The 13,984-nt window shown below is 37.5% G+C and overlaps 1 protein-coding gene across 7 annotated transcripts in view; it reads left to right on the forward strand.

Moving 5' to 3' along the window:
- fnbp1a (formin binding protein 1a) overlaps positions 1-13,984 on the forward strand; it is a 30,876-nt gene that overhangs the window by 635 nt on the left and 16,257 nt on the right. For 5 of the 7 annotated variants that reach the window (XM_047800366.1, XM_047800368.1, XM_047800364.1 and 2 more), the window contains exons 2-7: positions 2,500-2,615; positions 6,546-6,602; positions 6,847-6,994; positions 10,777-10,839; positions 11,458-11,562; positions 12,281-12,295. In XM_047800366.1, the coding sequence (XP_047656322.1) occupies positions 2,500-2,615; positions 6,546-6,602; positions 6,847-6,994; positions 10,777-10,839; positions 11,458-11,562; positions 12,281-12,295 (504 nt within the window). The remainder of the gene's footprint in view (positions 1-2,499; positions 2,616-6,545; positions 6,603-6,846; positions 6,995-10,776; positions 10,840-11,457; positions 11,563-12,280; positions 12,296-13,984) is intronic. The other 2 variants (XM_047800367.1, XM_047800369.1) reach the window with 1 other exon arrangement.

The raw sequence follows: 13,984 nt of genomic DNA on the forward strand, positions 1-13,984 counted from the left end.
ATGCTGGTCCGAACCGCCTGCACAGGGCACCAGAAATATGTATATGTATTGTTCATAGTTATAGCACGTGCACACCATTTTACCTGTTTATCAAGGTAAAAGGTCTATTATCAATGTCTGATTCCTGTAACGTCTGATATCAATGCAGTGCATATTTGCTGTGATGAAATCTACTCACAAGCTCTTCATTTAGATGATAAGGATCATCGTGATTACAAAATCTGCATGAGGTTTTTTTTTGTGATAATGTGACATAACATGATAGCAGTACAGTAATAGGTTTTAAGGGAGCACGTGCTCCTACCTGAGACTTTAGCATCAGTATGTGCTGACCAAGGACCACTGGATTGTCAGGAATATAGGAGAGTTTCATATTTCTGCACCTTCTACACATGCTGTCTCAGTTCCCATTTGTTAACCTTTTTAGTCCATACACTGCTATTGCCTTCCCTTGACCCCAGGTATCAGTCACACTGGGATGGCATGCAAGAATAAAACACTTTCCCAAAGCCATCTTTAAGCAATTTGTATCAATTTTCTTTGCACTCAAAGACATTGAATACCTTACAGTTCTTGTGGGAGTTGAATTAGCTCTGTGCCCATGGAAATACTTTTGTACATTATTCCTGAACGCTACAGACTAGACAGCATTTACAATCAGTCCTGCCCAGTTGATGGTAGTCCAGACCTCCATCCCTGCCGAGTAATAAAACCATGGACAAGTATACAGGACAGATTTAATTAATAAAGAGGAGTTTTAACTATGTGCTCACGGGAAATTAGTTTCTATGGTGCGTTCCTGTTAACACAGAATTCAGACAACTAACACAGTGAATGCTATGAATAGATCATCATTCTGATGACAGCTCATCTAACAGAGATTGTTTAGAAAAAAAGTTACATCTAAATCCATTATGAGTTCTCTGGTTTGTTGCTCTTGTGGAACCGCTGTTTCATTAAGGACACTACATGTGAGTGTCTAGTATCTAAGCAAAGCCCAATAACATTGTATTTCTCTTTTAGAGACGCTACAAATTTAAGAACACTTTAACCGTTTAAAAATTACATTAATTAAAAGCTAAAGATGAGGTTTCCTTTTTTTTGGGGGGGGGGGGGGGGGATGGGGTTTATTTTCCAAAAAATGTCATAATCAATGAAAGAAAGAAATATCTTTCTTTCTTTTTTTCTTTCTTTTTTTTTATTTGCATGTTGACTACATTAAATTTTGTCCTACATTAAGTCAATAAAAATACAAACTTTTTTTCGTAACAAAATTATTTTTAATCACAAGTAAATTATTATCACCTTTGGCCCATCTGACACATTATACAGTGCTGTTCTACTTTTCTTTATTCTCATACATTCTTTAAAAAAAGGTTCCTCAAGGCTCTTTTAGGTGGGTAATGATCCTGTTTTCAAAAGAAGACTAAAGAAGCCTTAAGGGTGGAACCTTCAGTTCAACATATACAATAATAATATATTGTTTAATGATCTATGCCCTATGATGTCTTGCTTTAGCCATAGCTTCACTTTTATCTAATTGCTTGTTCTGATTTGTGCTGAGATTGCAAATTCTAGCTAATTCAAATTCTAGTGAACAGAATCATTTATGGGAGGCCTGTGTGTAAAAACCGTGCCTCTAAGAGTCTCAGCCATCCAATGCACAACATCGAGCCAAAAGCATGATCTGGAGTGAGCAGTTGGCACACCAGTCATGCTGAGAAATGATGAGGTGGCAGCTTTCACACACAACAGAGAACATATTTAATCATGTTCCCACACATAGACTGGTTCATTTGTGTAATAGAGAAGTTTTCTTCTTCATTCGTTCGTTCATTCATTCATTCATTCATTCATTCATTCATTCATTCATTCATTCATTCATTCATCTGTATTAAGTACTTTATCCATCCTACTCAGGGTCACAGTGAGTCCGGAGCCTATCATGGGTCCACCACTGAGGCGGGAATACACCTTGAATGGGATGCCAGGGAACCCAGTGGAAACTTACATGGATACACAATGATCCTACAAAACTTGCTAACTGCTTTGCACCACTCTAATTACAGACTTGCTACTGTTATTGCATTGAGGATGTCTAATTTCCGGCACAAAGTTTAGCCTAATATCATGAGACTACACTGTGGAATAGAGCTAAAAATAGAGTCGTGACCTCTTAAAGCGAGCAGCTTGTTGATGATTCCTACAATTTAGAATAAGACCAGCAAACACAAACCTGTAATGGTACTGTAACCTGTAAAATAACTACAAAAAAGTATAATGTGTTATTAATCATTCATAAGAGTATGTACAGTAACTTTCCATACAACACCCTGGTAGACCTCTTATTGGTTTAAATGAACTTCTACAGAGCAGAAATCCATCACGTAAAGTGCAAGTTTACTGTATATGATTTCAAGTCTTTTTGGTCAGTTTTAGTTTGTGTGTAAATGCCTTGCATGAGACGAATCTGCAGCTGTCTTTCCCCCCCAACTTTAGGATCAGTTTGATAACTTGGAGAAGCACACGCAGTGGGGCATCGAGTTTGTGGAGCGCTACACGAAGTTTGTCAAGGAGAGATCTGAAATCGAGCTGAACTACGCCAAACAAATAAGGTACGCAAAGATTGCATTTGACTGTAAACATTCTTCGCAGCATGGGAGATTTGATTTTTCAGCTTGTCAAGTGAGGACCTGAAAACTCAGACAGCCATGTGAAGGCCAACTGAAGTACCTTTCGCTATAGAACTTTCATATAAATCCCCATACTAGTGATAAACAAGAAATCTGGCTGTTCCCTTTAGTAACTTGTACACTGCATCCTGTTTTTCTTGACCAGTTAAAATTCTTGAGGTTGCTGTGACATGTCAGAAATGCAAAAGATTGTGCTTTGACCTATTATTATTTCTAATGCTGTTGTCTGACTTATCAGAGTCCCCAGTGAGTGTGTTTTGACCCATCAGAATTCCCAGTGAAGGTGCTTTGGACTTTCAGAATTCCCAGTTAGTATGCTTTGACCAATCAGAATTCCCAGTGTGTGTTTTGACCAATCAGAATTTGCAATGAAGGAGCTTTTGACCCAATGAGTGTGCTTTGACCACACAGAATTCCCAGTGAGTGTACTTTGACTACACTTTGACACATCAGAATTCCCAGTTAAGGTATGTTGGCCAATCAAAATTCCCAGCGAAGGTGCTTTGACCAATTAGAATTCCCAGTGAGTGTGTATTGACCCAGCAGAATTCCCAGTGAGCGTACTTTGACCAATTAGTATCCCCAGTCAGTGTGCTTTGACCACTCAGGATTTCCGGTGAGCATGCTTTGACTCATCAGAATTCCCAGTGAAGGTGCTTTGTCCAATCGGAATTTCCAATGAAGGTGCTATGGCCAATAAGAATTGCGAAATATGATGCTATGGCCAATCTGAATACCTAATAATGATGCTCTGAGCATTCAAATTTCTAACAAGAGTGAACTAAGCAAATTTAAATGATGATGCTTTGAATAATCAAGGGAAAAAGAGCTCTAAAAAATCAGAATTCTGAATAGGATTTTTTTGAACAATCAGGATTTCAGAGGAAGAGCGTGTGCTAAACAATCCGAACTTCTAACAGGGCTGCTCTGACCTATCAGATGCTCTAATGGTCTGCTGAATGCACACCACATGGTTGGTGTATTCTAACTAATTCTAACCCACAATAGCTGATTGATTGTGTTTGATCCAATCTCCATCTTGAATTAGTGCTGTACTGTACAATGTCAAAGTCAATTTAACACTATTGTAGTATAACACATTTAATGACAGACATTGTCACAGCTTTAGAGAAATATGAATATAGATTTTGATCTTTAATGAGAACACAAGAGGCTACAGGGGACAGGAAAAACCCATGAGAGAAACCAGACTAAATGGGGAACCTGTCCTCTTCTCTGGGAGTCTGGGTAATAGGATTGATATAAATCATATATGTGAATAAGCGTTCAGGGAGGAGCCGTAGGAAGTCTTATTATTACAGCAGCATATCCTCAACACATCGTGTTAATCGTTTCCAAATGGTTGGACTTTGCAATACCGATATGCCAGCCGAAACAAGCACCTAAAACACATTTTTATCGTATTCTGTGAGAATTTTGTCTATTCTAAAAATGGCACTAGTTACAACTGTAACTGTAATGCAGAAATTACAAGACATATGTGCAGCACAGTATCTTATTTCAAGCAATAAAATGCAGCCCTACATTGAACTGAGGCAATAATGTTTATATAGTATATCTAAATAGGTATATATACAGTATATATATCTATATAATCCTTAAGTGTTTGCAAATTCCTCAAAGATGTTCAGCTCCTTTTGTCATCGCTAATTAGCCTTGTTAAACCTAATCGTCTGTACAGTACATGCTTGTCATTGCCAGTGATATTTAAATAAATATATATTGCTTGCTTATTATTTACTTTTTCACAACTTATTCAACTGGACGTGTTTGTACTGCATCACCGTGGTTACGTGGGTTGCTATGGTGTTGACCCATATCCTGATAGTCTGGTCCTGGTTTTGTCAGTTTGGTCCTGTCTGTGGTTTTTACGGGTTGTGTTAGCCAGTGAAGACACTCAAGCACACGCACGCGCACACACGTGTTCGCACAAGAAAATCCACTTTTTATAGCTGCTTGTCAATCAAGGCTTTGTTATTTCTATGAAGTCTTCCAGAGTGTATTTGTGTGCGCCTTCAGTTGAGAGAAAAGCTTAATTCACGCCGCCTCCCTCAAGCCTTTTATTCAGCCCCTTAAACGAGTGGAGATTTATCTGACACAATGCGCTTGTTAGCAGACAAACGGCATCAACCTGCCTCCAGCTCAGGAATAATGGCTGTTTAAAAGGCCACAGGATAGTTGTTATTATATTCAGGGTCTGTATGTTTCAATTGCGTTTTTTCCCCCTGTCGTTCTATTGAACGTCTGCAGAACATCAAGATCGTTTTTAAGTCCTTCGTTGAGGTGGTAAGGAGACAATAAACGGCAGCATCCGCATGGCTTTGACAAGGAGCTGCAAGATGGCGATCTGCCTAGCAACACGTCAGCCTACGGGGAGGTACAGCTGGGTGTGTGTGCGGAGAGAGAGGGAGAGAGAGAGAGAGAGAGAGAGGGAGCGGGTGAGAGGGACATAGAGAGATAGAGCAAGCCAGACGAAAAGAGAGAAAGGGGGGTGGGTGGAAAGAGAGAGACAGTGATGCAGACGAGAGGGGCAAGCGGGGGACAGGGCGGCACCAGCAACACACTTTATTATATCCATGAACGCCTCGCATACCCTTTTCACATTTACTTGAATTAATGTCACAGTGCTAGTGTGTGTCAAGTTGACTCGATTCGTCACGCTAACAAACAAATGTCAGCTTTATGAATTAGAGCTCTCAATGATAAAGGCACCATTATGGTAGAGACACTACTGGGCTTTGTTTGCTCCCCAGGACACGATTGCTTTAATTGATAAGTCTTTCATAAATATAATATGTCGAGGGTGAACGGGTGAAAGAAAACGCCAACATATAATTAAAGATACTATAGGTTAAGCCACTTTACACAACAGCACAGTTTTATGCGGGATTCTGATTAGTCAGAGTTTCCTTTAACAGCGGCAGCTTGGACAATAGTTCGTGTTTGGTTTATATTATTATTGGGTCTGTAATAAGAAACTATTCTGGGACTCGTAGGGTGGATAATCAACTTCAGCAGATTTTTAATCTAATTGTTGATATGGTGAATCTTTGAAGGTGTCTCCAGTGTCAGCACTTTGTGACAATCAGAGATGATGTTGAAAAGTTTTCAGGGCCTAGGGTTATGTAGCCTCTATGTAATGTAACAGGGGCTAAAGTGGTTAAGGCACTGGGATGTTGATCGGATGATTGTGGTTCAAGCCCCAGCACTGCCCAGCTGCCACTGTTGGGCCCTTGAGCAAGGCCCCAACAGCTGCCACTTGAGCAAGGCCCCTATCCCTACAGTGGTGCTGTATCATGTCTGACCCCAACCTCCAAAGTTGGGAAGAAAGAATTTCGCTGTGCTAGAATATATATGTGACAAAATAAAGGATTTTGTTGTTAATGTAATGTAAGAGAGTCCTGTGATGGAAGGACTATTATATGCTATTATATAACATATTATTACAAGAGCTAACTGGCAGGATGTTTTACAATATAACTGTAAATGGATAAAAAGTATAACTGTGGTGGAATAGAAAGAAAACATGTCAGTGAGTGTTGATATTGGGAAATAATCAGCTTCATGCTTCATTCAGTAACTTTGCTTCGCATAAAGGCGTGACACAATTATTAATTATTATAATTTCTTTAGTTTTCTGCAACTTAAATGTTAAGCATTGCTTCTTTTTGGTAAATGGCACATCTTAAATAAATGATTAACATTTATGATTTAAACCATTTGAATTGATGGTAGTATTAAATTAATGTAAAGTAAATTAACGTAAATTAAATTAAAGACCCAGAATGACATCATATTGATCAAGGTCTAATGGTTTTGTGCTTGTTACAGAAACCTCTCGAAGAAATTTCAGCCTAAGAAGAACTCTAGAGAAGAGGACGAATACAAGTACGTACTTTATTCTCAATACGTTTTTCATTCACATCCTATAATATCTGTGTCTGTGTTCACCATCATTGTAATTTAGTCTATAGTAGCCAGTAAAAATGTAATCTGAGATTTTTTATTTCGTTAGAAACACCGCTCAGTTTGGCCGATTCCATTGCAGGTGTGTTAGGAATGCTAAAAAGTTCTGCTTTTAGAGGAACAATTGGTGTGATGCATGTTTTCTTGTGTTCGCACAAATGGCCAGGTACACCTCCTGCAGAGCATTTCTAATGACACTGAACGAGCTGAATGACTACGCCGGGCAGCACGAGGTCATTGCCGAGAACCTCTCTACACAGATCATCTCAGAGCTGGTACGCTACATCCAGGAGCTGAAAGCTGAACGGAAAGCGGTATGTGAAAGGAAATTGTGCAATTTTTTTTTAATAACACCACATGATTAGGGAAGTGTGAAGGTGGGTGTAGGTTTAGGATTATTTACATTTATAGACTCTTACTTTTAGTTTAGTTTGTGTTTACAGGGGCACTGCACATTAATAAACATGGCTGTAGGGTATTTTCCATCTGCAGACCCATGACAGAATGTTAAAAAGTCACCTTTTTATACTATCTTACACATATACACACCTACAAAAACATACATGATTGCATATAAGAATGAAACATTGATCTACATATACACGGAAGAGAGAGATAAGCAAATAGGAAAGAAATCTACAGTAAAAACAAGAATACATTAATTATACTGTAATGTATATTGTAACATACTAATGTTGACAGTGTTGAGTTTTCAGTAGCCATGTTGTTTAAGATAAAACTGAAGAGAACCAGATGTAACTAGTGTCCTAAATGATAATGGGATGGCGTTCCATTACCTTGCAGCTTAGAATAAGAATAAGAATAATAAGAACAGACCGGCTAAATGTACATTTTCTGAGAGGAATAATACAGTCCTGTCTTTCCCCACCCCTTGTGGACCGATTAACAATTTTTCTAATATTCACAAACTGTTTAAATGGTGAAGTCAGGCTATGTATAGTCTTGAATATAAGACAAATGTCTATATCCGAGATTAGCAAATATATATATATATATATATATATATATATATATATATATATATATATATATATATATATATATATATATATATATATATATATATATATATATATATATATATATATATATATATACAGAAATCTGGCAATCGGAGAATTCCTTCTTGTAGATGTGATGCATGGCGTTCAATAGTGAAAACATTTGACCAACAGTTTTATAACTTTTTGTTTTGCTTGACTTTTGATTAACCCTTGTCTTTAAATAGTGTTTAAAAGTTAACTCGTCCGGTCTAGATGAATACTGTATGTATAGTAAGTATGCCTCAGAGGATGCCTGAGTCTGAGACTGGCTTTTTCAATAGTGTCTAGACCACTGAGTTCTTTTTGGGCTCTTTTCTTTAAGCCTGAAAGGATAATATTGTTTTTTTTAAAGCCAAATGTAATGTGATGGTACAAAGAAATACAAATATTAGAAATAAAAGATTCAAGATTTTTTTTTCACATACACAGTTATATACAGTACACAACTTGCAGTTGTGGCCTGTAACCTGGCCTGTAACTCCTTAGACTGTATATTTAAAGAACTAAATAAAAATTGAGAACTGAATAAAAAATGTGGGAAGAAAAATAAGAAGAAATAAAAATAGTCATGGGAAATGATGGAGTTAGAGTACAAAATGCAAGAAAGGGCTTGTCTGGTATTTGAACCCAGGATCACTTGCACCCAGAGTGTGAATCATGTCCATAACCACATGAGCCAAAAAGCCTAGCTAACAATGGCGAGCATCGAAATGAGCATAGAAGATGCCGAGCATCGAAATGAACCTCTAATTGGCAGCTAGTGTGCATTTACAGCATTTTGCAGACTCTTTTATCCAGAACGACCTACATTTTATCTCATTTTATACAACTGAGCAATTAAGGGTTAAGGGCCTTGCTCAGGGGCCCAGCAGTGGCAGCTTGGTGGACCTTGGTGGATCAGACTCACAACCTTTCAATTGGTAATCCAGTACCTTAACCACTAAGCTACCACATATACAGTACTATATGTATACTGTATATATAGTGTGTATTGCTGCATAAATAAACCTCGTTAATAATCATCTCGTTAATATCTTACAAGACGTTCAGGGTTAAAACGTTCAGGGTCAAACTCAACCTGGTTTAAACCATTCTAGGTTAACCTCGTAAGAGTGTGTTTTTACCAGAGGAATTTCGGCCTGTTTTGGTTGTGTCCATGTTTAGCATTAATGTCTTTGTCATGTTACACTTCTCAGTGGTGCTTAATGACTCAAAAGAATTTGTAGTTTTTCATGTTACTTTTTTCTGCCTGCTTTTAAAGTAAACAATTTGAAGGTGTTATATTCAATGCTAAAATTCTGTGTAAGGTTATCAACAGAGGAAAAAACACACATCTCACACTGAAAGCCAACACCGTCCTGATTAATTTTAGATCAGATTTGTAGCGATAAACTAATTCATTTGTTTATACTGATTGAAAATGGCTGATCCGTCGATTTCCATTCCTCGAGTGTACTGGTAAAAAGGGTTAAATCCATAATAATATCTGAAGACTTAATACTAGTGTGTTCAATTTTCGTATAAAATGATTGTTGGATTTGCTTTAGCCAACTCCAAATACCGTAGCACAACAATCACATTAGTCCGTGAAAAAGCGCGACTTTCTCTGTACTTCCATATAAACTGATTTAGCGAGCATTATGTATGAGCTGTACATAAGCTCTTTGGCTGAACATGCACCATGTCTTCAACCTATCATGGAAATGCAATTGTGGATGATGTTTTTCCTGGAAAACACTAAGCTACACTAAGCTACATGAATGATAAGAAATGAAAGAAACATCGATTATTGTTTTTTCTGAGAAACAAAAAATAAAAAAAATTCAAACCTCTGGTGATTTTTACTAGCATTTTTTCCCCTTGGACAGGGTTCCTATCCGTAGAGAAATTCATCATCGGCTCCTCACTTTCTGTAAATCTCTGGATGAAGAATGTGAAATATTTTATTACTCTGTTGATAATTTTACAGAAAAGTTGGCTAGAATTGAATATGGGTCATGTATTGGGGTCAGTGGAGTGGGTGCAGGAATAAGAAGCTCCTCCTCCTTAACTGGGCCTGTGAGGCCTCTGTCACAGCCAAATGACTGGAAATAACACAATAGGAGCAGACATGACCATGCATGAGCTGAACAAAATGTAGAGCAGATCGTTTTTCCACCCTGATGAGCTTTTGTCTGCCTTTCATATCTGACTGGCTTTCTCAAAGAATGTGTCCTTTATGTATTTTTCATACTGTGTTTACTGGCATCCTGAGAGTGGGTGTGAGTCAGTCGTGACGTGATATTCGCGTCACCGTGACCTCGGGTGATCTAAGCTAATGTTTTTTGATACAATGAGAAGTTTGTCAGTGGTGGGCATTTTATTTTGGGAGGAATACAGCGCATTTTTGTGGCTATACTGTGTTGGCTGAGTCATTAGGTTCACATTTCGTTTAATCAGCTTTGTTTCTAAAAGACTGTGGTGTGTTCTGGTATAGATCACACCTACAGTGCTGGGTTTGCAATATGAGTTACTTTTTAAAGGAAAATCTACTCTGATTGACTTGCGTAATACTCTTTATGTGATCTTTAGATTCATCATTGAAATGTGTTTTAGTTTTAATCTCTTTCATCAACATTTTCAACTGGGTTTCTTACTGTATATAACCCACAATGTCATTCAACTGGCTGCAGATATTGGTCCCAGTAGAATTCATCTCAAAATAGAGGGCAAGGCAGATGTACCGTTTCATGCTTTTTTGATCCTAATTTTGTGATTCCTAATTGTCGATTCCTTTGTGCTAACATTCAAATACAGTAATAAAAGAGAAGCACCTTTTTACTGTAGCTTTTACTGCATTAAATTTCCCCACACATACTATTTACTGCTGTTATAAATGTTTTGGACTATGGATTTAATTACACTGTTAATGGTGGGTGTTTTATCTTATATATAATATTTTAGCTAATATTCATAAAAAAAAAGTCTAATCACTGTAAACATGTGATGCAGTTGATGACTCCATGCTTACTCTTCTGATTCTCCTCCTGCAGCATTTCCACGATGGTCGCAGAGCTCAGCAGCATATTGAGAACTCGTGGAAACAGCTGGAATCGGTGAGTTAAAACTAGTTTCCAGAGAAGAATTATTACTACTCTATTACAACGATCAGACCAGGGATAATACATAAACTTGTCGGGGTATAGATTCATGCTTCGTTAATCATACTGATCTTGTTTCTGTGATTTATTTTTAGATTTTAGAGTCGATAGTGATTTATCACTGGGAGTTCATTTTAGTCCAGGATGAGGTTTTGTTTGACTTTAAAAGAGCTGTTTGTAATTTTAAAATCTTCTAAATCTATAATGAGCATTTTATTTTAAAGACACCTTAGTAAAAGTGTGATTAGCATTATTGCAATCCAGTTGTTTTAATTGTTTTCTTTTTATATGTCTGTTTGCATTTTTCCGTTGAACATTATCTCGACCCCAGTCGAGACAGAGCAGCTTAGCTTAACTGCTTTTTCCTAAAACACAGCTTAAGAAGCATTTATATTAGAGATCGGGGTCAATTGGGAGAAACAGGAGGGCATGGCTGTTGCAATTGCAATTAGTTTTGTAGTCAGTAGAGGGCTTTAAAATTTACTAATCAGTCCTTTAATACTAAAGAAAGCTTTGACAACTTGAAATATCAGTCTTTATCCTTCACTAATAAGGAACTCTATGACAATGCAGAGCAAACGTCGGTTTGAGAGAGACTGCAAAGAAGCCGACCGTGCACAGCATTACTTCGACAAGATGGACGCCGACATTAACGTGACAAAGGCAGATGTGGAGAAGGTATGTCCAGTTCCGGCTTATTCTTTTTTTTCTCCTGCTTGTTCTTTGCATCCCAGCCCTGGCTCTCTGCAGTGTGTTTGGGATGGATGCGTGTCAGTGATGTGCTCAGCATTTTTTAGACCCCTTCCACTGCATCCTAAAGAGTCTTGCGCCTCCGCCCACAAACCACAGCATCTCCTCTGGAGGTGTGCCATACTTTTGTGCAGGGAAATTGGACAGTTGTTGGAGCCTAACGAGCTGTGGACAGTTTTACAGCCTGTGTCATGAGTCCTTTTGATTCATAAGACTGAACTGATTCACACTGGCAGTAAATACCAGGACACTCAACAGCATATCGTTAAATAAACTGCCTGTTCGGTCCATTGCATTTTATAGTTCTTTTGTGAAATGGAACAACTAAGGTACCTAAACTGTAAGCCATTCTGAATATTGAATTATTTTGCTATATTGCAATTAGTTTCCAATTATTTTAACCATCTGCCAAGTTGCTACCTTTCATTAAATCCTGGACATATATCCTGGAAAGGTATAATGTTATAGGCTTAGTTTTATTACAAATATTTCTGATGTGTAGTCTATCTGTGATCTATGACCGGGCCCGAGGTGTAGTTCATGCCTTTCGGCTGACCCATACGCATATTTCTGACATTCTGCTCTACGCCACAAAGTGCTCTGACACTAATCGACTCTGTTTTTGTCTTTTTAACATGGCTCAAAGCGGTGTTCACTCAAGGTAGGTTTATAACCACGAGTCGTCTCTGTCTGTGGGGAATTGTTAATCTGTTTAGTGTACGCCCATAGACCTCAACGTCTACATAAAATGTCTGTCGCAAAATTATTTCTGTTTGTCCAAATCTTTAGCCCTGTTGCTGTATTACGTCCCTCTGGTCACTGGTGCAAGCAAAGAAATGCCTGTGTGTGGTTATTAAAACCACTGTTTATCACATTACATTTGTCTGGTATACAATTTATTAAATTAAGCCAATGTGCATAATGCGAAAAAGCCCTAGAGTTGCTCTGAGAACAGACGGCCAATTCCTGTCCATTTTCTGTGCTGTGTGCCTCGGTGTTTGTGTTCTGTTAGTGTGCATGCTGAATGAATCTGTGTGCTGAAACATGTTCAAGTGAATTGTTTCTTGACTACCGTTTTGACTTTGTCTTTTTGGTGTGTACGTGTTCCGTGTATGTGTGTATATAATGAACACAGGTACAATATATTTTTTCCTTTAAAGCCCTTACCTGACCTTAATTCAATTTCTTTCTTTTTTTTCTGCTGCTATATTTTGTGCTGCTACTTTTAAAAGGTTCTCTGGAGGTTTAAAGAATTGAGTCTGTAATTTTGGATCCTTCAGACGTCCTCTCTATGAGTCAGTATCCTGATTTACAAAGACTCTAATTTACAAAGCAAACTACACAGCTGGATGATACAAGCTATTAAGTGCGTAAATACATAATGAATATCATAAAGAAATGATTAAAAAAGCACACAGCAAGTGTAACTGCTATTTAGTGATATCATTCCTTTATTATTTAAGTGATTTACTTCAGAAGGAATTAATTTTGGTTATCTAGAGAGGTTTTAAGGATGTCTTTGACTGCAGCAACTAATTTTTTGGTGAAATAAAAATCCAGGTCAACAAAATCTCGTAATCAATCTAATATATTTATATTAACTTGTCATTTACTTTTTAAGTAGCCCAAGTATGGGTTAAAACAATAGATTGACTAAAAATTAATTTACAAAGCTAATCCCCCCTTACCTCAAATGTAGTCGACCAGACAGAACAAGTTTGGTGTCTAAACTTCTTTAGTTTTTCCCTGAAGCTTCAAGGTTACCAGAGCTAACAAGTATTGAAAGCATACTGTACAGCTTTTACTAGTTTAGCATCAGGCTATCATCTATATAATTTATAACACACTACAATTACTAGATTAAAATAAAATCCAGTCCTGTATGTCTAAACCTCACTTAGGAGAGGAAAAGGAGATATTAGTTCATCAGCACTCTGTATTTCTTGACAGAGAACCTTTTGCTCTGTGTTTATTCACATTGCTAGCTGTTAATGTACAGGAGTGCTAGCTCTATTTAAAATTAGCACACAGCTAGATGGCTAGTTAAATGGTAGTAAATGTTTCTAGCTCACATTTGAAGTTTCAGACTGCCTCTTCATAATCTCAGTAACTGAACCTGTCAAAATACAGGCTCCCAGAATACCCATAGTTGTGATCATGACTAGCCCAGTTAGCTAAGAGAGCTAAGTATCTAGCTTAGCATACAGATAATGTGGCTAAAATCTTCTGATTAGCATATAATTATAGACTGGAGTAATTTCTTAGGAGATGTGATCACAAACTTAGTTTCCTGAATGTTTTTTCCTTTTAAATAAAAACCTGAAAATGTAGTTTTATACCAAACATTTAT

Source organism: Tachysurus fulvidraco, chromosome 14 (genome assembly GCF_022655615.1).
Source record: "Tachysurus fulvidraco isolate hzauxx_2018 chromosome 14, HZAU_PFXX_2.0, whole genome shotgun sequence".
Classification (NCBI taxonomy): Eukaryota; Metazoa; Chordata; class Actinopteri; order Siluriformes; family Bagridae; genus Tachysurus; species Tachysurus fulvidraco.